The 24329-nt window shown below is 42.9% G+C and overlaps 1 protein-coding gene across 1 annotated transcript in view; it reads left to right on the top strand.

The window, feature by feature from the left end:
• Positions 1-1847: 1847 nt before the first annotated feature.
• The window catches only part of AQP6 (aquaporin 6), a 24224-nt gene continuing 1742 nt past the window's right edge, over positions 1848-24329 (top strand). Inside the window, exons 1-3 of the mRNA XM_042449214.1 lie at positions 1848-2207; positions 10176-10334; positions 11862-11942. Coding sequence (XP_042305148.1) covers positions 1848-2207; positions 10176-10334; positions 11862-11942 — 600 coding nt within the window. The remainder of the gene's footprint in view (positions 2208-10175; positions 10335-11861; positions 11943-24329) is intronic.

Genomic DNA, 24329 nt, shown 5'->3' with positions numbered 1-24329 from the left:
GGCTTAGGGTCGACTCAGCCTTGCATCCTTCCAAGATCACTAAAATGAGTACCCAGCTTGTTGAGAGCAATTAGCTTAGAGTTGAAAACCGCTTAGAAACTGCTTAGTGTGGTATGAAGTGGTATATAAATGAAGCTGCTATTGCTATTGATTAATCCTGTGCCATCCCATTTTTTCACCTACTGTTAAAATGTCCCAGTTCTTCTTTCTTCCTCTCAACTTCCCTCTTTGTCCACATCTTACTTCAGCTGCTGCAACTGAGTTCAGAGAGGGAGGGATGAAGTCTTGCCCTTTCCAGAAGGCTAAAGCAAAAGCAAACTGTTACAGCTTATAGTGGTGTCAAACTACATTATTTCTACAGTGTGGGTGAATCCTTAGGAAACAAAGAACCAGTAAAGCGGGACCCAGAAGGATCTCACTGGGAAGGCAAAGAATTCCACAGCTGAGATGCAGCAGGAAAGAAAGAATTCTTACCTATCCCGACAAGCTGTACTTCAAACTCCTGCCTCATCTCCTAGTCTGAATGCACAGGAAGAGTTAGGCAAGCAGCAGCAGCAATAATAACAGAAGCCTGTCTTTTTCACAACAGGCTAGACCTGTGAACCGTTCTCTTTTGATTTATTCTACATGCTGCCTTTTGCTTTGAAAAAAAGAAGGCACCCAAAGGCAGTTGTAACACTGATAAAAGACATGTTAGAAAGAAAATCTTAATTGTAGTGTAACGTGAAAGCAAGTTTTTTAAAAAATTAAAAATGCAACAGTTTCCACTGCTTCTGACAAAAGGTCTTTTGTTCTCCTTGGATGCTTAATCTTGTGTAGGATTGCCAGAGTGAAACTTGGAGAAAGCTTCAGTCCCTTTCATTGTTGTGTAGAAGAGGGAATTTCAACAGGTGCTACTTGTCAGACAACAAGGTAACAAAGAAAGCACACACATCTGCTAAAATTTCCTCTCATGCACAACTGTGAAAGTGACAGGAGCCCTTAGATAGCCAAGAGGAAGTCTATTCTGCCTGCTGAAACATGATGGAGTCATAAAACCACTTGTATGACTCAATCCTCTCTGTGAAATGAATGACTAAAAAAATTCAGAAATGTAGATGATGGGTGTCCTTTGGGGTTGTTATTTTAAAAAAAAGTTGTTGTTCAAACAGCTGCTGTGCCTATTGCACTGGTTTCAATACTGCCAAGCAACCATTTGCAGTTCTGAAAGGTGTGTGTTTGTCTAGGAAGCAGAAATGTCCAAAGGCACAGATTGAAATGCCTTTTTTTAAATGAAGTACAAAGAGTGTCACTCACAATGAAGGGTATTATGAAATGTGGGTGAGGAAAGTGGTCGTCATCATCATCACCCAATGGCTGGGAATGAAATCTGAGTTGAGGGCTTCCTGTTTCACACCCATATTTCCTTCAAAGACACTCCTACACAGACTTCAAGTTAGGAGGAATTTTTCAGAGCAACATCTTAAGACGAGGAAAGGGGAGCACTTGTCCATCCATGCAACCTTTCTAGGGTAAGCTACCTCTAACCTTGTCCCCCACCCCACTCCACCCCAAGGCAGTGGGGTTAGTAGTGAATCCCAAGAAGCACCCATTGGTTTTTCCTTTGGGTCCACAATCTTCTCAGCAGTTCCATCTCTACCAGCCATGACTGCCAGGGAAGGAGCTGGGTAGGAAAGCCTCTGCAGCCCTATCTTATAAGCTTCCTGGTCCAGCCCAGTGTGGCAATCTCACTCATTTACATACTATTTCCCTTCCTTGGCCCTTATCCAGCCAGGGAGGCCACAGGAAAGAGGCAGCAAGGCTGATCCACACACACAAAGAGAGCTCCTTCTCAGCTCCTGGCAGGGATGTGGAGGGAAGTGCTTTCAGTAGCCTTCTATCGGGCTGTCTTCACAGAATTCCTGGTCACCGCCATTTATGTCTTCTTTGGCCTGGGCTCCATGCTGAGGTGGCCAGAACCCCCTTCCGTCCTGCAAAGCGCCATCACCTTCAACCTGGTTGCGGCCACCACAGTCCAGATCTCCTGGCGCGTGAGTGGAGCCCACGTCAACCCATCAGTGACCGTGGCCTTCTTGCTGGGTTCTCGCATTTCCCTAGTGAAGGCCATCTGCTACGTGGTTGCCCAGCTGGCTGGAGGGATTCTTGGGGCAGCTGTCCTTTACGCCGTCACTCCAGCTACCATTCGGGGAAATTTAGGCATCAATATGGTATGTCCTGCCTCTCACTATCTTCTGAATCTGTCAATGCATCTGAGGAAGTAGACCAAATCAATGAAAGCTTTTGCTACCATTTCTTTTGCACAGCTTCAAAGATGATACAAGATCTCTTTGCATGCTGATATTCCAGCATAACATGGCTATGTCTCTGCACTCTATCTTTTGAATCTATGTTACTGTTGGGAAAGGTAGTATGGCAGAGCCACTCTGACATATCTCCTGTATGTCTTCATTATGAGTTAAAGCTGGAGCTTCAAATACAAATTAATCTTTTGGATTACAGTTTTTAAACCCAGGGATTTTTTGCTTAAAAGGCCATTTTCCCTTGCTCTGATGAGTGTTTTCCAAACATGAGTCCCCAGATGTTTCTGGATTTCAACTCCCAGAAGTCTCTGCCAGCATAGCCAATAGTGAAGGATTCTTCAAGCTGTAGTCCAATCAAAATAAGAGACCAAGTTTGGGAGCAAGTCTGTTTAAGAGTAGAGTGCAAACTGCTAAAACATCATCAATGGGATTAGATTAGCAACAAAAGACAAATGCTTTGGATCAGCACCTGCAATGACTGTTATGAAAAGCTTTGCTGCTAAGGAAGCATCACATCCCCTGGTGTCCTCTGGATATGCTGGAATACAACTTCCACTACCTCAAGCATGCTGTTTGGGGATGATGGTAGGTGCAGGCCTATACATCTGAAGGATGCCAGGAGGCTTTTCTAGACTATTAGTAATCATGGGTGGAAACAATCAACCACCTTTGGAGGAAGCTTGTGAGGAAAATGTGTGACCTCGGTTCATACTGGGTCACCTTTGTCCTGTCTTAAAGGAGGGGCACACAATGATGCAGAGGAAGGAAACTGCTCACCTGAAGTGGGCGGTGGAGAGCAAAACTACAGGACAGAGTTTGAGAACATAGGGCACGTACAGACAGGCCAAAAAAAAGCTGCTTCAGGTCACTTTGGAGGTATGCTGTTTAAATGCTGCATGTGCCCTAAGAGTCTGGAAGCCAGGCCAAAGCTACGCTCCAATCCTTAGAGCTGGAGCATGGCTTTGGCATGGCTTCCGGACTCTTAAATGATGACGCATGCATCATTTAAACAGCATACCTCCAAAGTGACCTGAAGTATTGGGGGTGGGCCAAAGGCCCGTGTAGAACACACCATAGACAGCTGAAAAGGGGAGAGAGCAGAAACATCAGTGACTCTTGTACTTCAAGGAGCAGGTGCCATATTACAAGGAGCTGTAGCCAGTGTAAAGTGCAAAATCTGCTTAGATGGTGGTCCTGTTCTTCTCTCTTAGAACCTATTATTATCACTAGTAATGAAGTTATGTGCTTGCTAGAACCTTAGCTCAAGCACCAAGAAACTGACACCTGAAGCATGAGTGTATATACAGAAGAATGTAGGAATCTGTCCTCAGGGGTTTAAAAACACATTTACTAATTTAAATTATTTTTAGCATGTTGCTGTGTTTGAAGTCTACTGTATCATCTTCACTCAGTAGGTGGCAGACTCACTTAACCACTGTACTGTTTGCAATTGAAGCAATGGGACAATAGTTTGAGAGATAGAGGTTTAGGTTTGCCTCACGCTGCTCTGTGAGTTATCCCTCATGAAAATGGGGGGAGCAGATTCTTCCCTGAGGAGGATGTACAAGTCTACCAGGGCAGAAGCCACACCTTGAGAAGCTGGTGTTTGTGGCAAAGATGGCATAAGCACACTGGCATCACAAGTCAGATAGTGACATCACTTTGCTTCAAGGTGTATCTAACTAGATGCTATTCCAAGTCTCTGACAGTACATTTATATAGCACCCTCAAGATTTAAGGTGATCTTTTACTGGCTGTGCTGGCAGGAGATGATGGGAAATTTGGTTTTGCATATGTGAAAGATGCTAAGTTGGGGAAGGCTGTTATAGAGTAAGACCGATAAAGCCAGGTCAGTGCATGCAAGAGCTCATGTTCTAAAGTTTTACACAGGAGTGGGAATGAAGGGGGAAGAATGACAGTGTGATGGGAGACTGAAGAAGAATGTATGTTGAGTTATATAATAAAATTAGAATTGGAAATGGTCAAAAAAATTTCCCCAGGATCCTTTCCAGCTCTAGGAGTCTGAACACTAAGAACTCTTAAATCTGTGTGGATTGCCACCCTGCGGCAAGAGTTCTTAAGAGCTGACAAGAGATTGTTGAAAACTGGTTAACATTCAGGTAGTGTATCTCATTGGCAGTGAAGATGGCTGCAAAGGCCATTCTCTGTGATGGGCAGGAGTCAAACTATTTATATTTTGTCTCAATTCAGGTTCAAGCTTAAGTTTGCAACTCAAGTTATTCTGCTTGGGTTCCAATCTGGGCCAGTAAAGGCTCAGTGACTCACTTAGCACACATAACTAACTGATTTAGTGTCCTGTTTACATAAGAAAAATTAAATATAAGGCATAGTATTTATCATGATCGTTTGCACAGAAGGAAGGGATAGGCTCACATGAACAGAAGGTGTACAGATGAATGTATCTCTAATGAGTACTATCAGGCTGGCATGAAACAACAGAGGTTTTATGTATTTAACAAATAAATGTTGGTTTTGCCTATACGATTGAATTTTAATTGTACAGAGACATGTGTGATAATAACTAAACCAGATCAGTTTTAAATGGGCACTAGAGTGGTTGCTATATACTTTCAAATCATTTCTGACTTACAGTGAACCTAAGTATCATGGGGTTTTCTTGGCAGGATTTATTCAGAAGGGGTTTGCCCTTGCCTTTCTCTAGGGCTGAGAGTGTGTGACTTGCCCAAGGTTACCAGGAGGGTTTCCATGACTAAGTGGGGAATCAAACTCTAGTCTCAAGAATCCTGGTCCAGTACTCAAACTACCACACTGTAACGACTCTCCATCACTGTGATTAGTTAACTTCAAGAGTGTTTGCTGTTGTTAACTGTCCTTGAGTCAACCCGGACTCATGGCGATCCTGTGGATGAGGCATCTCCAAGGATCCTTGTCCTCTACTGTTTTGATTAGTTCCTACAAATCCATGCCCGTGACCTCTCTGATTGAGTCTATCCATCTGGTGAGCGGTCTTCCTCTCTTTCTGCTGCTCTCTACCTTTTCTAGCATTATTGTCTCTTTAGTAGGGCGGGTTACAGACCACCTATTTGGGGTGGGCTGTACCCGCCCCTTTCCCTGGTGTATCGGGGCCTCAGCAGCCAGAACGGCAGCCACTGAGGCCCCGATCCGCCGCTTTTCAGGCTGCGGGGAAGCAGCAAAACTCTGCTTCCCTGCAGCCTGAAAAGGGGTGTCCTTGGGGCTTCAAGCCTCAAGGACACCCCGTGACAGCGGGGAGGAGGAGAAAGGGGCCGCTTGGCCCCTTTCTCCTTTTCTTCGCTGGGCACAGCCGTCTGAAGGCTGCGCCCAGCGAAGCAAAGCAACGCCGCAAACCAGGAAGGAGCTCCAAAATGGAGCTCCTTCCTGGTCCGCGCTAAGGGCGCACTAGGCGCCCTGGCGCGGAGCAAGGACGTCACGGCCGCGCCGCCCCATATAGAGGCAGCGCGGCTGTGACTTCCTCATGGCGGCGGCCATCTGGAACGGCCGCCGTCATTTTTTACGCGCAGAGCGCGTATTAGGCTTAGGGAGGTGCGGAAGCACCGCACCTCCCTAACCCTAGTACGCGCTCCACGCGTACTTTCATGGCAGTGTGTAACCCGCCTGAGTCCTCATGATGTGGTCAAAATACAACAGCCTCAATATGATCATCTTGGCTTCCAAGGAAATTTCTAGTTTGATCTGCTCAAGAAACCATTTGTTTGTCTTTTTGGCTGTCCACATGGTATCCTTAACACTCTTCTCCAGCACCACATTTCAAATGCATTGACTTGCCCCTAAAACAGTGGCGGCTGGTAGCTACTATCTCAGTAAAGTTGTGAGTGTGCTTCAGGCTGTAGTCTGAATTTTAAGGGAGTGGGGATTCAGCTTTCTTCCGCCCTCCCTGCATCAATGCAAGACTACTGAGCTCAGAAGAAAGAGACAGGTAAGCATTAAGGGGATGTCAGTGGAGCTGCTCAAAATAAATAAACAAACAAACAAACAATCTGAAGCACAGCTCAAAGAATGATGAGCCAGCTCCAATTTCTTGAAAGGAACAATAGAGGCTTCTACTGAGTCACACCATTAGTCTATCCAGTCTAGCATTGTCCATTCTGACTGGCATTGAGTCTCCGGGGCTTCCAGCAGAATTCTTTCATAGCTCTACTTGAACATCCCTGCTGGTCTTTCATCCAACTACAATCTAGGCTCAGCCCTACTTAGATTTTAAATCAGACAAGACTTGGATTGTATCTACAATGCACAATTGTAATGGTTTTACACCACTTTAACTGCCCTCTGCCTGAGATCCCTTTCCACCACCTTGAGGACTCAGGTAGAAAGTCTACACCCTGAAATCTGGGAATCCTACACAAAATTGAGATGGCCTTTCCATCAGCTGTATTTTTTGAAATATGTTTTGGAAGCAGCTCTTACAGTCTCTACCACATCCTCCCTTGACCTGGTATATTCAGTTACTTCCAGTAGTACTCTTTCCCTCGCTAGTATCCCTTACTAGTAAGCCTTTTTTCAGGCTACTGCCACACTTCACAAATAAAGCAGTTTGACGCCACTTGAAACTGCCATGGCTCAATGCTATGGAATTCTGGGATTAGTAGTTTTGTGTGATATTTAGTCTTCCCTGTCAGAGCAATCTGGTGCCCTCACCAAACTACAAATCACAGAATTCCATTGCACTGAGCCATGAAAGTTAAAGTGGTGTAAAACTACTTTATTTCTGCAGTGTGGACGCAGCTTCATTCCCTCTGTATCTAGTGGCCTTGCAGAAATTCCAGTGTTGTTCTTTGCATGTCGGCAGGCCCAAAGGACAAAACAGATTACTTTTCAAATGGGGAAAACAATCGTTTGAGGAAAATGCCTGGTGGTTCCTCCACAGTGTTCAACTCAGCCTAAAATAATGGAAAACATAATCGACCAAAAAAAAAAAAATTCATATAACTTATACAATGTAACAATACAATAAAGTTCCAAACAATAAAATACAGCACAACACAATAACATTACTCTATCAGCAACAATGCAATAAAATAAAATTTAAATGTTTTTAAAGCCCAATAAAAGCAATGAAAGAGAAGCAGGTGCAGCAGGTAGAAACAGCTTTCAAGTGAAGGGTCATTCTTAAAACTCTTCAGCTTTACAGATAAAGGGCCTGATGGAAGAAGAAAAAGATACACTTTACTATGCAGTGAAAGGTGAACAAGTAGGAGAGCTTTCCTCTACTTGTCATGGTGAATTAAGGACATAGCATATTAAGTAATAGGCATTTACTCTGTCTCTTCCTCATTTGGAGGCCTCTTACAGGTCTGCATGAAAATGTGCAGATTTCTAAGAGGGAAAGCTTCATGGTGTTAATCTCTGTTGACCTTCCAGACACTCACAGATTTGAATTGCCCTCTCTTTCATATTGGCAAGGAGAACAAAGCTAGCTTTTACACACCCTCTGTTCTAAAAGTGTGCCAAATGCACACACAGAAAGAAAGACACTTTCATGTCACTATTTAGGCATGGGGAACTTTTGGCCTTTCACAGTCCCTTCTTGTCAACCATGCTGATGGGAGCTGAAGTCCAAAAAACAAAAACAAAACAAAAACAAAAACAAACAAACAAACAAACAAACAAAAAACTGGAGGGCCAATGGTTTCATCTAGTTCAGCCCAGGCCAATCTGTCTCATTTCCTGGAGAGGAAAGGCTTTGGCAGAGTGTATCTGCCGAGGGAAGGAGACACCATTCTTGCTCCTCCTTGTTCTCAGGCCAGCATCCATTTTGTAAATGATTTAAGATTTTGGAAAGTTCTTCTTTTGCAAGGAAGCCTATGAAGAACCAGGATTCTCACTCAGCCAACATCCAGGATGAAGGAAGGATTAAGCTAGAAACAGCAATTTTTCTATTTTTAAAATTTTCTTGCCTCACCCTGTTCTGTTTTTGATGGTCTGTAAATTAAGATAATCACAATAATATTCCTCCTCCTCCTCCTCATTATCAGAGGTTTCTGTCTAAGGGACTTAATTTCACAAGCTACCCAACCCAATCTGTGGGTCCATCTACACTATAGGAATAATGCAGTTTGACACCACTTTAAATGCCAGAGCTCCATCCAATGGAATCCTGAGATTTGTAGTTTTAAGGCACCAGAACACTTTGGCAGAGAAGGCTAAAGTCCTTGTAAGACAACAAACCCCAGGATTCCATAGGATGGAGTTACAGCGTGGTGTCAAACTGCATGATTTCCACAGTGTAGTTGCACCTTTTGTCTGGGGGGTTATACAGGTAACGTGTCTGCAACTTTATTAGGGTGTGCATACCCTCCAACTACCCCAGTTTGGTAGGAACAGTCCTGATTAATCCTCTGCCATCCTACTTTTTTATCTGCTGTTAAAATGTCCCAGTTTTTCTTTGTTTCTTTCAACTTCCCCCTTTGTCCTCAGCTTACTTCAGTTGCTGCAAATTGAGTTTAAAGGGCAAAAGTAGTTTCCATTCAATTAACAGAGTGAGAAAGGGAGAGGAGAGGATGGGGTAGAGTCTTGCCCCTGCCAGGGGGCAAAAGCAAAATGCTACAGTCTCTCTTCGCTTATGTGTTCTTCCTCATTAATAATTTTGTCATCTTGACCACATGCTGATGTTGATTGGCCACGATGTTTTTATCTGTGAAATGTTGGTGGGAATGGAGGGCATGCATTCTGGAGGTCTTGTTTAAATATTCTTCATAACAATCCTGATTTCCTTGCACTCCACCCAAGTTAATGATTTGATTATGGTTGCTTGACAGGGCCAGCCTTACCGTCTGTGTGTGTGTGTGTGTGTGTGTGTGTGTGTGTGTAGCAAATACTTATTTAATTTGTTATCATATTTTTACTGCCAGAAAGGAGGGAAAAGGTAGCTGTGGCTTTCTCTCCCATTGTGTGCCAGAATAATTGGCCTGGCCATAGGGACTATGCACCTTTTCCTGCCTAGATGGAGGGTGCCATTTTTTTTCCATGTTGCAAAATACATAGGGCTAACTCTGCTCTTCAAAAAGTGTTTTGTTCCCCAAAAGAAAATCTGGGGGTTCCCTGCACCAGGGGTCACCAAAGACCTTCACAGTAACCTCACTTCCTAGATGGTGTGTTTCAAAAACTAAAGACATTGAACTCCCTAATAATTTTATTTAATAATTTATATTTATTAATTATTAAATAAACAAATTCAAATAAAACAAAATAAATATTTTACTATTGAATAATCTTGTTTTATTGTGGGATCCATACCAGACTTTCAATGTAGGCATTCTACAGCACTGTCACCTAAATGGTTGTAAACAATTGCTGCTGTTGTTGTTACATGCCTTCAAGTCAGCTCTGTGTGACTTATGGTGAGCAAGATTTAGTCAGAGGAGATTTCCCATCTCCTTCCTCTCTAGCACCTGGGCCTCCTCTCTACCAAATACCAGCCAAACCTGAGCCTGCCTAGCTTCTGAGATCAATTGCCCCACATTTAAGCCATTTATATTGTACTTTTTTGTTTTACATTTGTCTGTACAAACAAGCAAAAACAATGGGGATAAAGTGTCATGATAGAACTGCAGGGTTTTTTGGTTTCTTTTTGTCTTTGGGGTACACTTATTTTTCCCCTCCCAAGCAATGTAATATATTGGGTTTTTAAAAAAAATGTCCCATACTGTTTTTCCAGAAACCATGGTGCAAAGGAGCAGAAATTATGTGCTCTCATTGTTAGTAGGTTGGTTCCATCCAAGGAAAATCCTAATCCTTCATTGGATTGCTCGTTGCAGCCAGAAAATATCCCACTATCCACTTCTTTACAATTATTGGATGAAACTTAAACTGCCTTCACCACTTTGTCATTGTCTTCCTCCTTCTCCAACCCAGGTCAGCAGTAGCATCTCCTCTGGACAAGCTGTTGCAGTGGAGCTCATTTTGACCTTGCAGTTGGTTCTCTGCTATTTTGCATCCAATAACACACACCGAAGCAATGGATCTCCTGCTATCATCATTGGCATCTCTGTTGCCTTGGGTCAGGTAGTTGGGGTAAGTGCAGGAACAAACCTGGACTAGATTTCATGGTGGCCAGTGGCTTCCATCTCAGTGGGGTGCTGAATCTGCTATCGGTTTTAATATGAACTTTAAAGAAGTTATCCAAGATTGTGAATCTCAAAACCCGGAGCATATTCACCATCCCACTGACATGGAAGCAAAGCAGCTGTCACTGGTGGATTTATGCACAGCAGGATTTCCTATGAGCTAGTCTTCCTTCCTTCCTTCCTTCTGATTATCTGTCATTTGAAATGTTGGATATAGGTATTCTAATTATAGAGAATGCTCTTTGTTGAGATCTGATGCAAAAAATAGACACAACAACAGAAATAAAAGAGGAAAGATCATGTGCAAGCTGATGTTAACTAGGCAAAGTAGGATGTTCTTTAAACCCAAGGAGCTGGGAAAGTTTAAACAGAGACTGTGCTAACTGTTCTGTATACAAGAAAGGCATGTGGCCAGAGGATGCAGCTTACCCTTGCCTGTAACAAACAACAAGTGATAACAAACAACTGATAGGTAACAAACAACTGATCGGAGTCTACTTGTTCCCATAAAAGTAGAGGTAACTGGTAGATGTCTGGGTGATTTGCAGTAGATCAGCAAGTGTTTCCAGCTGCCAATGGATTATGAAAACCAAGAAAGCTTGGCAGGAAAACAGAACTAAATTTGTATGTGTAAAACCCTAATCGTAGTGCAAAATAAATAAAATTTAAATTTAAAAGTCTGGAGAGAGAGAGAGAGAGAGAGAGAGAGAGAGAGATATTACAGTTCCCTGTGAGGTGAATCAGGCTAAGAGATAGTGGTTGGTCCAGCATCACAGACTGAGTTTTCATGACACAGTGGGAACTGGAATCTAGATCTCCCAAGTCCCAGCTCCACATTTGAACCACCCTGTATTATCCTGTTCTTCCCAAGGTGTTCTTTTGCAGCTGAGCATGTACTTAGTGAAAAATAGAATACTGTATATCCTATAAATTTCCAGTCTTGCCCACTCCTGAGTTATTCTCTGATTTAGAGATCCCATTGCATACTGCTCAAAGGCAAAGTTTGGAAAATGTACTTACAAGAATCCCCCAGATATCATATGCTCTATAAGCCACAAAATAACGTTTTCAGGCTCTGATCTCAGCACATGGCAGATCAGAGAACCTGAGCTTTCCAGACAAGCATAAAACATATGTGAGACCCAGATAAGGCAAGAGGGAGGCATTGGCATGGCTATAAGGAGTACTGTAGGGAGTACAGCAATAACACCATCTGCCTTCCAGTGTCAGTGAGTGAGTAAGATCTTTTAAGAAAGTATGTAGCCTCATAGAGACCTATGTTTGGGCATGTGTGTAAAGGCGGTATAGGGATTTTTATATGAAAACCAGCTATAGGAAATGTTTGTTTGTAAGGTGCTGTGGTGAGCATTGAAAGCCCTGCTCTAAATGGGGGTGCAGAGAGAGAGACAAGGAGAGAGAAGGGACCCAACAATAGATGTTTTCATCACACCATCTTGCCTATTCTTCTTCCTAGCGGTACTTCACCAGCTGCTCCATGAATCCAGCCAGATCCTTTGGTCCTGCTGTCATTGTTGGAAAATTTCCCCAGCACTGGGTAAGAACACCTCCTTTTTATCCCTTCTCTGTTGTTCAAAATTAAGAGGGAAAAATTGAAGAGTTTGCCAGCTATTGCCCAAGACTGTCAGATGACAAAGCTTGGCACACATTTTATGCTGAATCCTAACATGGGGAGGTAGGGAGGAAGGGGGAGGTATTAAGGGTTGTGGTGATACCCCCTTCCTTAGTCAGACTTATGACTGAGATTTGCTGCTCTTCTTCCTCTTCCTTTCTGACCCACCTCCTTCCTAAGAAGGTTACAACATGGGGAAGGTTACAACAACATCATTTTGTTGTTGTTGTTGTTGTTGCTGTTGTTATTATTATTATTATTAACCTTTATTGTGAACTTTCAGGTCACACAGGTAAGAAATAAATTTATGGTGATCCTAAGACAACCCTATCACCGGGTTTTCTTGGCAAGTTTCTTCAGAGGTGGTTTGCCATTGCCATCCTCTGAGGCTGAAAGAGTGTGACTTGCCCAAGGTCACCCAATGGGTTTCATGGGTCAGCCAGAATTGGAACCTTGTTCCTTGTTCCTGTTATTTTCTTCTTTTGTTGTTGTTCCTGAACAGATTTTGTTCCTGTTCTTTCTAATTTTATTTTGAAGAACCATACTCATTTTGTTTATCCAAGAATATATCTTCATCTCCCAGTGTGACCAGAGATTTTTTATAACTGCTCACCAGCAATTAGTTTAACCCAGTATAAAATCAGAAAAAACAGGAACAAAATCTGGGCCTTTTCAATCAGTCTAGTTGTGCCCTTAGTTTCTGATTCTTGCTGTCATTCTGCTGTACCTCTCATTCCTTCACTTGGATCAGTGATGGTTTAATTTCCAATAAATGGGCTGCAGCTTCTTCTAGCGTTCCCTCTTTAACAACCATGTCTCTGAAGGTTATCGCATCAGTGCCTGAAACGTTTCTATTCTGTTCCCAAAACGTTTCAAGATGTAACGTTATGGGAACGGATATTATCGCATTCGAAAATGTAAAGCATTCCGAGAACGTAACGGGAACACAATTTACCGCATTTGTCCTTATAGGAAGCGTGATAAGTATGAGAACGTTTCAATATTTGCACATGCGTATTTGTAACAGTGTATTCTTGTTCATGAGTCCCACATACACAGAACAAAAGGCTTTTACAAGGAGATATTTGTACAAACACAACCTAATCTTTTTATATACAAGATACATATAGACACACACACACACACACACACACATGTATACACACATATAGTCCGCAATCTATCTATCTATCTATCTATCTATCTATCTATCTATCTATCTATCTATCTATCTATCTATCTATCTATCTATCTATCTATCTATCTATCTAATGCATATATATGTATATATTGTGTGTAATATATTTATATTATATATAATATATATTTTGTATATATTACATATTTAAAATATGTATATTGTATATATATTGTATGTATACTTTTAGACACACACACACACACACACACACACACATATATAAATGTTATACATATACATAAACATAGGGTTGCCATCCCTGCCCTGGGGACCTCAAAACTGGGAAAATGTAGGACATGTTTTAAAATGTAGGACTTTTTTTAAAAAAAAATTCCTGGCCAGGAAATTTTAAAAAGAAGGTCCTACATTTTTAAACCTTGTTCCAGGCCCGGCTAGAGCTGGGGAGACGCCTCTCTCAAGTCCCCGCCAGGCTTTGGAGGACTCTGCAATCGAGGAGCCCCATCCAGAGCCAGGCTGGAGCTGGGGAGACAGCCTCTCTCAAGCTCCAGCCAGGCTCTTGGAGGACTCTGCAGTCGGGAGCCCCGCCACGAGCCAGGCTAGAGCTGGGAAACAGAGTGCAGGGAGGGAAGTCCTTTCAGCCAATCACAACAAGGCAGAACATGGGAACAGAAGTAAGAACGGTTACATTACCGCTCTGACATTTCTTGGAGTTTTAAAAACGTTTCCACAGCTTGGATCACTTTCTTATCCGTTCCCTCCGAGGAACACATATGGAACACTTTGAGGGGTATGTAGAACCCGATGGGAAGCCGATGGGGACAAAAAACGTGCGGTAAGTTGAAAGTGTTCCATTCCATCGGGTTCCAAAATGTTCTCGGAACGCGATGCGATAAACTCCTCTGTCTCTCTTTTTTGCAGGTATTCTGGGTGGGTCCCTTGGCTGGTGCTATCTTAGCATCTTTGCTTTATAACTTTGTTCTTTACCATGACCCAAAGACTTTGGCCCAACGACTGGCTATCTCAAGGGCAGCTATGATGGAGAAGAGCTGGAGAAAGAGAGAGACCAACCGAAGGAAAAACATATCACTGCCAGCCTCGTGCATAGACTGTAGCTTCCAGTGTCCCAGGAAGAGTGCAGACACATAACACCCTTCTTCCATTTTTAAAGGAACGCTCAGCATCAGCAACACTAAACCTGCTTACTCTGAAACTGGTCACTAGAGGGCCCCAAGTGCCCTTTTCTGAGTCTGTGGGCCTCTGCATTTTAGATATTATGCCTGTTGCCCAGTTCTACATTTGCTATAGTATCTTTTAGCCTCAGGAATGCCTGACAGTAGAGAGATGATACATGGATGCCCTAAGACCAAGGGAGCTCAGGGACACTGCACAAATCTGTAGATTCTTATGCACTTTACAGGGGAAATGTAACTGAGGCAAGGTTGAATGTGAATTTTACAGCTGTGGGTAACAGAGGCATATATTGTTCTCTCAAGATTAAGGCTGCCTTCTGTTTTACCAAAGCAACCTCACACACACATACACTATATAGTTATATTTTTTATAGATTTGTAGATACATTGCATTTTAACATAACCAGCATTGTTCCTACTTTATCATGAAACAGGGATTGAGGTCACTTATGTTGACCCGGATTATGATTTTTATTTTATTTTTTATTTAAAATTTTTCATTGCTAGCCATCTAAAGAAGTGTGTTCCTCATTTACTTCCAAAACACTTCTCTATCTCCAAGTCAAGGATGGGGAACTTTTCCTCATTCCCAAACTGTCTTGGCCCACAGTTTCTTAACCACTGGGCCAAGTTGGCAGCAGAGGTTGATTCTCTAATTCTGTGCTAGATTGGCTTGTCTGCAATCCAGACGAATTACGATCCTCTCCTACACTCACCATACAGGGATGGGGAATAATATATGGAGAATATTAATATATAATAAATAATTTTATTTCTTATTTGCCTTTCCATGTTGCTTGAGCTAAGGAACAACACAGAGTTTGTTGTTGTTTTGGTGGTGGTGTTCCTTCAAGTCAATTGACTTAAGGAGACTCTAAAGCAAACCTATAATGGGGTTTTCTTGGCAGGATTTTTCACGAGGAAGTTTGTCATGCCTTCCTGAGGCTGAGAGTGTGTGTTTCCGTCACCCAGTGGGTTTCATGGCTGAGCTGGGAATCGAAGCCTTGTCTCCAGAGTTACAGTCCCACACCCAACCTATATACACTGATCATTAAACAAATAAGATAAAACACATAAAACCTAGGATTAATGACTATTACACATTAAAATTATCCAGATTAAAATATACCAATTTAAATTCATCTTTAAATCGCGTGTTAGGCCTGTCAGAAGCTAAACAGAGGTCTGATTTAAAACAGTATTAAAAACCTTAATAGTTTTAAATTCAGACCTCATGTTTAGCTGTCAAATCTCTTCCAGCGGTCATTCCACAATCTAGGGGCGCCAATGAAAAAGTCTTCGGGGGGATAGTTGCCAGTCTATGCTGGCCAGTTGAAGTAAATGTCACCCAAGGATCTTAGTTTATAGTACATGGAGGATTATATGGGAGAAGGTGAATGCCTGACCCTTCAGATGTTCTTTGACCACAATTTCCATCATCCCTTTCCTTGTGTTTGCTGGGGACAAGCATAGATGGGAGTTTCAGTCCTACAGCATTTGGAAGTCTGAAGGGTTTCTTTCTCCTTGAAGTCAAATCAACCACTTCTAAATGAGCCTTTACTTTCCCTTCAGCTGCATTTTTTCAGGGGTTCTTAGCAAATTTTTAATGTGTAACTAAAGGCTTTGAGGAAATCATGTAGGCACACTTTGATTCGGCAGTATGGTGGAGAAGATCAGGGCATAGAATGATGACAGCCTTATCACAGCAAAAATAAAGAAACCTTTCTCTTGGAGGACAACCAATCTGTTGACAACCAAATCTAAAATCCCTAAGAAGAAATGGTACCAAGAGGATGGGGCTCTATGATAGTTTTCAGTGGCCTAAGTACTGTTTCCAGGCAGGAGGCCCACCAAATCAATGATCGAATGGTAAGTGAATCTTGTAGATAATCCCATTGATTCCGTGGAGACTAATAGCAAGCCCATGAAGGCTTGTAAATTTTAAGGAGAAAGTCTATAAAATGCACCTTGAGATTTAGCTGCAAGGGGGGCTAATGATTATTCTCGTCTCACACAAGACTGGTGGGAAGGATTCAGGAGTGATTTTTTTTTTAAAGGCAGCATTCTTCTCCTATTGCCATGTTAAACTGTGGAATTCACTGCCACAAGAAATAATAATGGGTGCCAACATGGGTGCTTTAAAAGGAGATTGGATAAATCATGGAAGTAGAGCTTACCAGGGACCTCTAGTCATGATGGGTATATATGTTTCCTCTAATGGTAGAAGCTGTTTGATGCTCATTAGCATTTACTGACAAAGGCCCCATTCCCACTCGCTCATTTGCCCTGGATAGAACTGGGCAGATCCGGTTGCCCCCATACCAAATCTGTTTGGAAAGAAGTTTGTACTCCTTTTCCTCCAATCGATGCCATTTGCCCCTCGAAGTTCACATTTGCAGTACCGCTTTAAAATGGAGCCTCCTTTGTTGTCCTTCAAATTCACTTCCGCTTTCGTCAAAGGTGACATATCCTACAGCCCTGGCCAACCGAATGGGTGCTTTCCCCCCTCTTTTTAAAAAAACTGGCAGCAGTGTGCGCCTATTCTGTCAACCTGTCAAATTTAAAAACCTCCAGCTGTGTGTGTCTGTTGTATGTATTTGAGTCATTACAGATTATGACAATCCTAAAATGACCCCATCCTGGGGTTTTCTTGGCAAGATTGGTTCCAAGAACAATTGCCATTGCCTTTCACCTGAGGCTGAGAGAGAGTGACTCCCCAAAAGTCATGGGTTTCCACCAGCCTTCCTCTGAATGCCAGCCTCTAGCTTCCCCTTCGCTTCCAGCCCCGCATTTCCTCCTTTTTGGAACCTCTCCTTTCCCTTCCCTTCAAGCCCAATGCCACCCCCGAACGCCCTTGCCTCCCCCTGCATGCCATCCTCTTCCATATAATAATAATAATAATAATAATATAATAATAATATAATAATATACCTCACCTCGAATGCCATTCTGCATCCTCTTTCTTTGCTTTCCCTCCGATTGCCACCTCAGAATGCTTTCACATACACATATGTGCAAAGCATTCGCACATTGTTTCAATTTGCCAAATTTAAAGGAAACACAAACATTTGCATATTCTGTCACACACACACCACCAAAATATTTTAAAAAAATGGCACTTGCAAAGTGAGGTTCCGTGCCAGGAGCAAGCAACGAAAGGGAATGTAGCACAAGCAGACCATTCTATCAATACGTATCACCTGTAGAAAAGCACACATAATCTGTCAAAATACAATTACAAGCGAGAGAGAGAGAGAGAGAGAGCTGCCTGCGAGAGGAGGCATGTTTCACCCTTTGCCCTCCCTCTGACCTAAATCCCTCCCTGAACTTGACCCGATCATGACAAGTTCACATTTGTTGGCGCAGGGAAGAAACGGGTTTTCCTAAAAGACATGGGAATAATCCACTTTCGGAAAAACCACTCCAAGGGGGATTTGCCCTGGATCGAAAGTGAAGACCCTAATTCTGATGTATTTAAACTGTGCCAATGGGAACTTCCGACTTTTAATTGGGTTACAATTCTGGATGGCCCCAAACATTTCCATGAGGCTGCTGTTGCCTTATCCAGCTTTGGAGTTTTCCATTCAGGCTCCTGGTATCTACTATAGGGACAGGTAGGCCTGGAGCAGATAGGTCTAATTTATTAGTTTAATTCAGCTGTGCTATTCTAGTGTTCTTGTCCCTAAATGTTATCCTGAAGATACTCTGATGTGCGTGGTGTACTCTCCTTTTTCCCTCCCTACTCCACACCAGCAGAATCACTGTCATCACTCCCAAATCGAAACCACATCACACATTGAACAATTTCTATTGTGGGAGTCAAATTTGGAATTTTGAGTTTTCCACAAGAATTATGCTTCCCCTGATGCCATTGTTCCTGTATGGGCATGAACTTTATAGCTGCTTCTAATCTTTTCACCTCCATGATCAATGGGGACAGCATTATTACAACAGAATATTGGTTTCTTCTGTCCAAAGGCACATTATCCATCTAGATATGATTCCGTGTAGTTCTAAAACATACAATCCAAGTCAATCAGGAAGCACTGTTTGCTTTTGACACTGACCAAACACTAGCATTTATTCTTTGATCTGTTCCCACTTGGCAGCATAATCTCCCACCCCCGCTTCATAGATTTCTCTTTTCTTATGATGCTGGCATCCTATTGGTCAGGCTTCATGGAAGTGAAATTTCATTTGCCCCTGTTGACAGCATGAATGGACCCAGGGACCCAGCCATGTTCCTCCTGCAGACATTATCTCTGGCTACAGATTCACCCGCTGTCTTCTCAGTTTAGTTCAGTTACAAAAATGACAGGCCATTTCCTTGAATGATTAAAGAAATGGACTTTCACTTGACTGGTGTGCACCTCCGCCTCTCTCTGTATTCAACGGGTGCCATGGCCAATTGGTTTTCTAATTCTTGTGCAGTCCAGTGAAAATCTGCTTTTGTTTATTAAAACAGTTGCCCCACCTGGGAAGTGCTTTTCTAATAATGCTCTCTCCACATCAAATGCCCACCAGCTTCTGTGCATGAGCAGAAACCTGCATGGCAAGTGAAGCCCGGGCTCATAGGGTTGAAGTGCTAGGATGTTGGGTTAGCTGGGATGGTGATATAATTTGCCCTTCTCTGTCAGATGCCCTCTTCCTCCAAACTCGCTCCCTATAACCCGAATAATGTGGGATGGTGTTTCCAACAGCAATATATTTTGTCACACTACCATGTTTTAATGCAAAGTACTTTAGGGTGGCTTGATCTTAAATGTACAATTAAGATCCTTAGCTTTACCCAAGCACGTTCCTGGCAGAACTTTGTTTCCTGAAAACTGATGTAAGTGCTTTGTTGATATGGATCAGCACAGCTGCCTACTATCCCTTGAGATATAAGAAAAGTCATGATGAGTATCTGTACTTCAAAACCCACCATTACACCACCCCTTCCTTGTTTACCTCCTCTCACAAGTTTATGTCTTCTGTCTCTGTAGCTGCTGCGAGGCACAAATTGGATTTTCTAAGGCCTATGAGGGACTAACAGAGGGTCAGGTGACCACCTACCTCCTACTGTACCAATCTGTCCCAAATAAACTCTGCCATCCCACTTTTTCGTTGCTTTTTAAATGTCCCCAGTTTCTTCTTCTCCCACTTCCTCCCTTGTCCTTAGCTTACTCCTTTTGATGCAACTGATTTCAAAGTGCAAAAGTAGTTTGCATTCAATTAATTAGCAGAGGGGAAAGGAGAGGATGGAATCTTGCCCTTCCCCCAGAGGCTCAGGGAAAAGACAAAACTGCTGCAGCCTGCATATTCTTCCTCTTGTACTTTTGCCATCTTGACCACACTCAATGTTGTATCTGGGTGCCGTTAGTTTCTGGGCAGGTACAAAGTGTGGTTATTACCTTTAAAGCCCTACATGGTTTTTGTCCAGGTTACCTACAGGATCACCTCCGCCCAAATAATCCACAGATCCTCTGGTAGACATTTACTCCCGTCAGTCAAGACTGGTTGGCAACTTTAAATTTCCTAGACTTTGGAAATCTTCCTGTTGCTGCATGGCCAGAAGGAGGAGGCTGCCTGCAAAAGATATCCTCCCCCTCATAACATCTTTCATAAGGGACTGAAACAACATGCAGGCACCTGACTAACATCTCCAATTGTTTTTTTTTTTCCTTCTGTTTGGTTTGCCAACAATCTTGCCTGATGAAGAAGCCCATGGAGCTTTGAAGCTTGCAACAAGTATATTGTGATACCATCAGGTATCACTGATGGATTTTTTGTGTATTTGTTAAATGGCCAACACAGCTACCCCGCATGTTTTCTTGGATGGCAACTGTCAGCCAGGGACTATTTTTCACGCTCGCCCTAGACCGTGGAAAGACCTGCCAGAAGAATGCAACAGCTGAATACGCTGTCTGAGTTTAAAAGAACATTAAAGACCATCTCTTCCAGCAGGCTTATCCAGATAATTTTTCAATTGTGAATTTTAAATGATGTGTTTTAAATGTGGGTTGTTTTTAATATGTCTATATCTTTATTTGTCATTTAAATTGATGTATGTTTTAAAACTATGTATTTTAACTGATGTTGCTTGTTTAATATTGTTGTCCCACCTCAGTCCATGGGAGAAGTGATAGGAAGAGAAGTAGTCTCTCTCACTCTGTGTGTGAAATGTTGGAGGGTTGGGAAGTCCTGCTTTTTCCAACAGCCTCTGCCAGGAAATCTTCCTCTCTCCCAAACTGATATGCTCCCACTTGTTTCTCCTCCAAGTGTTGCAAAGATAGGAGTCCAAGGGCGTGGGAGGCCCACTGGGGCATAAGAATGGGATTTCAAGAGACACCATTCCACCTTCGCAACAAGCATCAACAGAAGACACTTTAGATGTCATAGTTAACAAGCAGAGGACCTTAGTTGGATGGCATTTTTCTTCTCTACTGGATAAACCTCCCCTCCTACCAGGAAAAGACTGGCACTAGGAAGGTAGTTACCACTTGACCCTTGCATTGTTGCTCCAGTAGTTTCTCTCTATGAGTGGCAGACTGCTGCTGTGGCTTCTGTTGCTCCATTTTCTTTATTATTCCCATCATTAGTGCTCTGGGCACACACATTGGACATTACAGAATCTCTGTCCCAGTCCTCCACCCCCACAGGCTTACAGTCTGCACATTAATAAATGATAGAAAGTGGAGGAGAGGGATGTGGCTAAGCGAGTTGGAATCGTATCTGGTGAGGCTAGAGATCCAGACAAGGTGAGTCTTGGATGGCAATGCAAGTGGAGTCAGAAATTAATTGCCTTTGAGGAAAGCTGTAAAAGCTTTCCCCTTGTGTATGGAAATGGCTGCTTAAGTGACAAGGAGGAATTACCAGAAGGAGTCCAAATAGAGTGGAAAAAGTAACAACATAATTAGCAGCTCCAAGCTGCTTCTCATGGAATACTGTATGCAACTGCCTGATCTCATTGAACACCAATGCTGTCAGGCAGTGGTCAGTGGGATAGCAATAGTCCACCCAGCCGGAGCTGTAGTCCAGTAACATCTGAAGGACCATAGGTTTCCTGCCTCATGTCTTTCGCCACAGGTTTCCAACACTAACCCACATACTATCTCACTTGTCAGGCTAGAAACCCTACTAAAAAACCCTACCGAGCAGGGACATAGCCAGGATTTTAGGAAGGGGGGGTCCAGACTAAGTGCCACCATTATATTTGGGGCTTGGGTGCGGTGGCGTAGCAGCATGCACCATTCATTTTCTAAGGAAGGGGGGGTCCGGACCCCCAGAACCCCCCCCCTTGGCTACGTTCCTGTACCAAGGAGTTTTTTTTACACACATGGGCATCCCTCACAGACTGAAGCCAGCCAACCATTGCCTCTAAGCAACTTAAGAACAGACTTTACCCTTCTGCTTCTGCGCCCAAGAGATACACCATAGGGTGTCTCATTCTTTCTCCCTGAGGTATCCATCCGTTTCTTTGATTTCTCATTTGGCAGCATGATGCCAATTCAACGCCTTATTATGAAGCCGGGACGAAACATTAAAGAGGAGGGATAGAGACTAGAACTGATAGCTTGTCCATAGGGGATGATGGGAGTATGGTTTTTCTTAGTCCTTCATTATTTTGGGGGTATTGTGGTGAAAACACCCCATCTTTATCTACTCCACTACTTTTGCTATATTAAACTTGTCCACCAGTTCTGTTGAGTATTTTGGTCATTCTTCTCTATCCATCATCTTCAGGATGTAGGTCCCTTTTAGAACACAAATTCTCTCTGCAAGACTTCTTGTATCAGGAGAAAGGATGATATTGTAGATCAGAGAAGCTAAGATGCCTCCAGCCAACGGTCCCTTCTGCCCAGACACACCTAAACGAATTGGGAGGTTACACAACACAGCAGCTCAGGTTGTTTTTGGAAGTACTATCCCACCGCCACCCCTCACCCCGAAAAACGCAGCCAGTGTGGGCTACCAGCTTCTTATCGCATTCTGCAAGTTGTATTTTGCTAAAAAACAAACCTTTTTGAAATCAGGTCCACCTGGAAAGTTAATGCCAATGAGCTTTGCATAATGTTGAACTATTCAGATAAAATGCACCATATTTCACATCCTGTGCTCTAAGAGTCTCAGTCTATTCACTGTTTCAGGGTTGCACTATGGGGTCTGCCTGTCAAGTATTGATATAGTTTAGTCGGTACAAAAACTGCTTAAGGTGCGGTCTCACCAACTTCGGGGGAGGGGAAAATCGAGAGGAAGAAGTACCTAACACCCAAACTCAAGCTAACATCTGTTCCAACTCACGGAAGGATCTTTACCACTTGCTGGGGACATTGGAAGCACCACAAGGCAACCTGGGTTGGAGTGTCATGAGAAGATAGCAAATGTTAGCTTCATTTAATCTGTTCTTATTGATTTTTTAATTGCCAGAGTTAGAAGGGGGTGCGTTTTCTGTCTCAGGGGGTCCCAAGCCACATCATTTGGCTTTGGGTCTCGTGGCACCTTGATTTGGGCAGGGTGGCTGGAGTGGGGAGATCACTTTGTGTGCTCTTCAGTTCTGGCAAGCAAAATGTCTTGGGTCAGCCCTGAGTAAACATTATGAGAGGGGCGGGGTGGGTCATGCTTTCTCTTCTCGTAAGCTAGGGCCTCCACTTGGAATTTTAGCTGAAATTTAAAATATACGTCCCAATTGCTAAAAACCTCTTCCCAAATGTTAGGCTTAAAAACCAGAGTAGATTTGTCCCCAGACATGGACACGTACTTTATGAACTACTGCAACATATACTTAGGTAATTCCACATCGCTTCACCAGGGTTGTTATTTGAAACAATAAACTTGTTTGCAGAACAAGGAATCCAGAGGATTTCAAACCATCCCACCCTCGAGTATTCACAAGGGTCCCTTTGATATCAATATCCTATTGGAAGATAAAAGCACATTTGCACAAGGGAGAAACTGGTTTAGAAGACAAAGACACATTGAACATTGGACCTTTCCTTTCCAGCCGGTTCGCTCCCTTCTGGAGTTTATCACCAACAGAGGACTTTCTCTTAATTTCAACTGAAAAGAAAGTGGGGCCAGTTCAGCGAATTTACGTGACTTCGACTTGCATTCGAAAAATGACTCCCAATTCCCATTGCCGAAAATAGCTCGGATTTCTGCCATTGCCTGGATTGAATTGCATGTGTATCACTTCTCACGCAATAACATGCACCCCCTGAGTGTCAGACTGTTAAAGGCAGATGCTGATGATGGCGATGATGATTTGTTTCATTCATGCCACCTTTCTCTGAGAAAGGGACCAAGGTGCAGCCAGAGTTCGATTAATGACTGTCCTTTTTGTTGTACAAAACAATAAACAACCAAGGCGACTATTACCACTTTTCCAGTCTTTGCCTCTGCTATCTTTCTCTATCCTAAGAGGCGGCTCTGCTGAAAGATGTTTGTCTACTGTACTTACACTTCTGGATCGTTCAGGAAGGAATCCCGGTGTCTGCCTAAAAGAATGGAGTCTCTAAGAAATATTACTCCTTTTGAAGATCCTGAAATCTATTTTTTCACTTGGTACTTGAACACTATCCTCCTAACTCGCTGTTGCTGGGGGAAGGCTCAGCATACTTGAGTGATTCCACCACTTGTTATACTGCTTCTTCTTATCTCTGGCTGAAAGCGAGAGGTGAGCCAATCCTAAACTTTGGCAGAGTGCGTTGACTTTCTTTCATCTTACTTCAGTATCTCATTAATCACTTCAACTGTAAGCAATCAAGAGGTTGACACAAGTCCAGGATGATTATCCAGGATAATCGCTTGATAAAACAGGCCCTGAGATAAGTCAATGGCTCATCTATTCACTATCAAGATTCGTCACTCATAAGCCACTGATTTTAATTAAGACACCGCCCAGCACGAATTGAGTCTTGTTTGTATACATATTTTATAATGGCATCAGTCATCCATCTATATGCAGGTGCTAAAACCAAG

Source organism: Sceloporus undulatus, chromosome 2 (assembly GCF_019175285.1).
Source record: "Sceloporus undulatus isolate JIND9_A2432 ecotype Alabama chromosome 2, SceUnd_v1.1, whole genome shotgun sequence".
Lineage (NCBI taxonomy): Eukaryota > Metazoa > Chordata > Lepidosauria > Squamata > Phrynosomatidae > Sceloporus > Sceloporus undulatus.
Note: the sequence above shows the minus strand (reverse complement) of the source record. Positions and strands in the feature narration are given on the sequence as shown.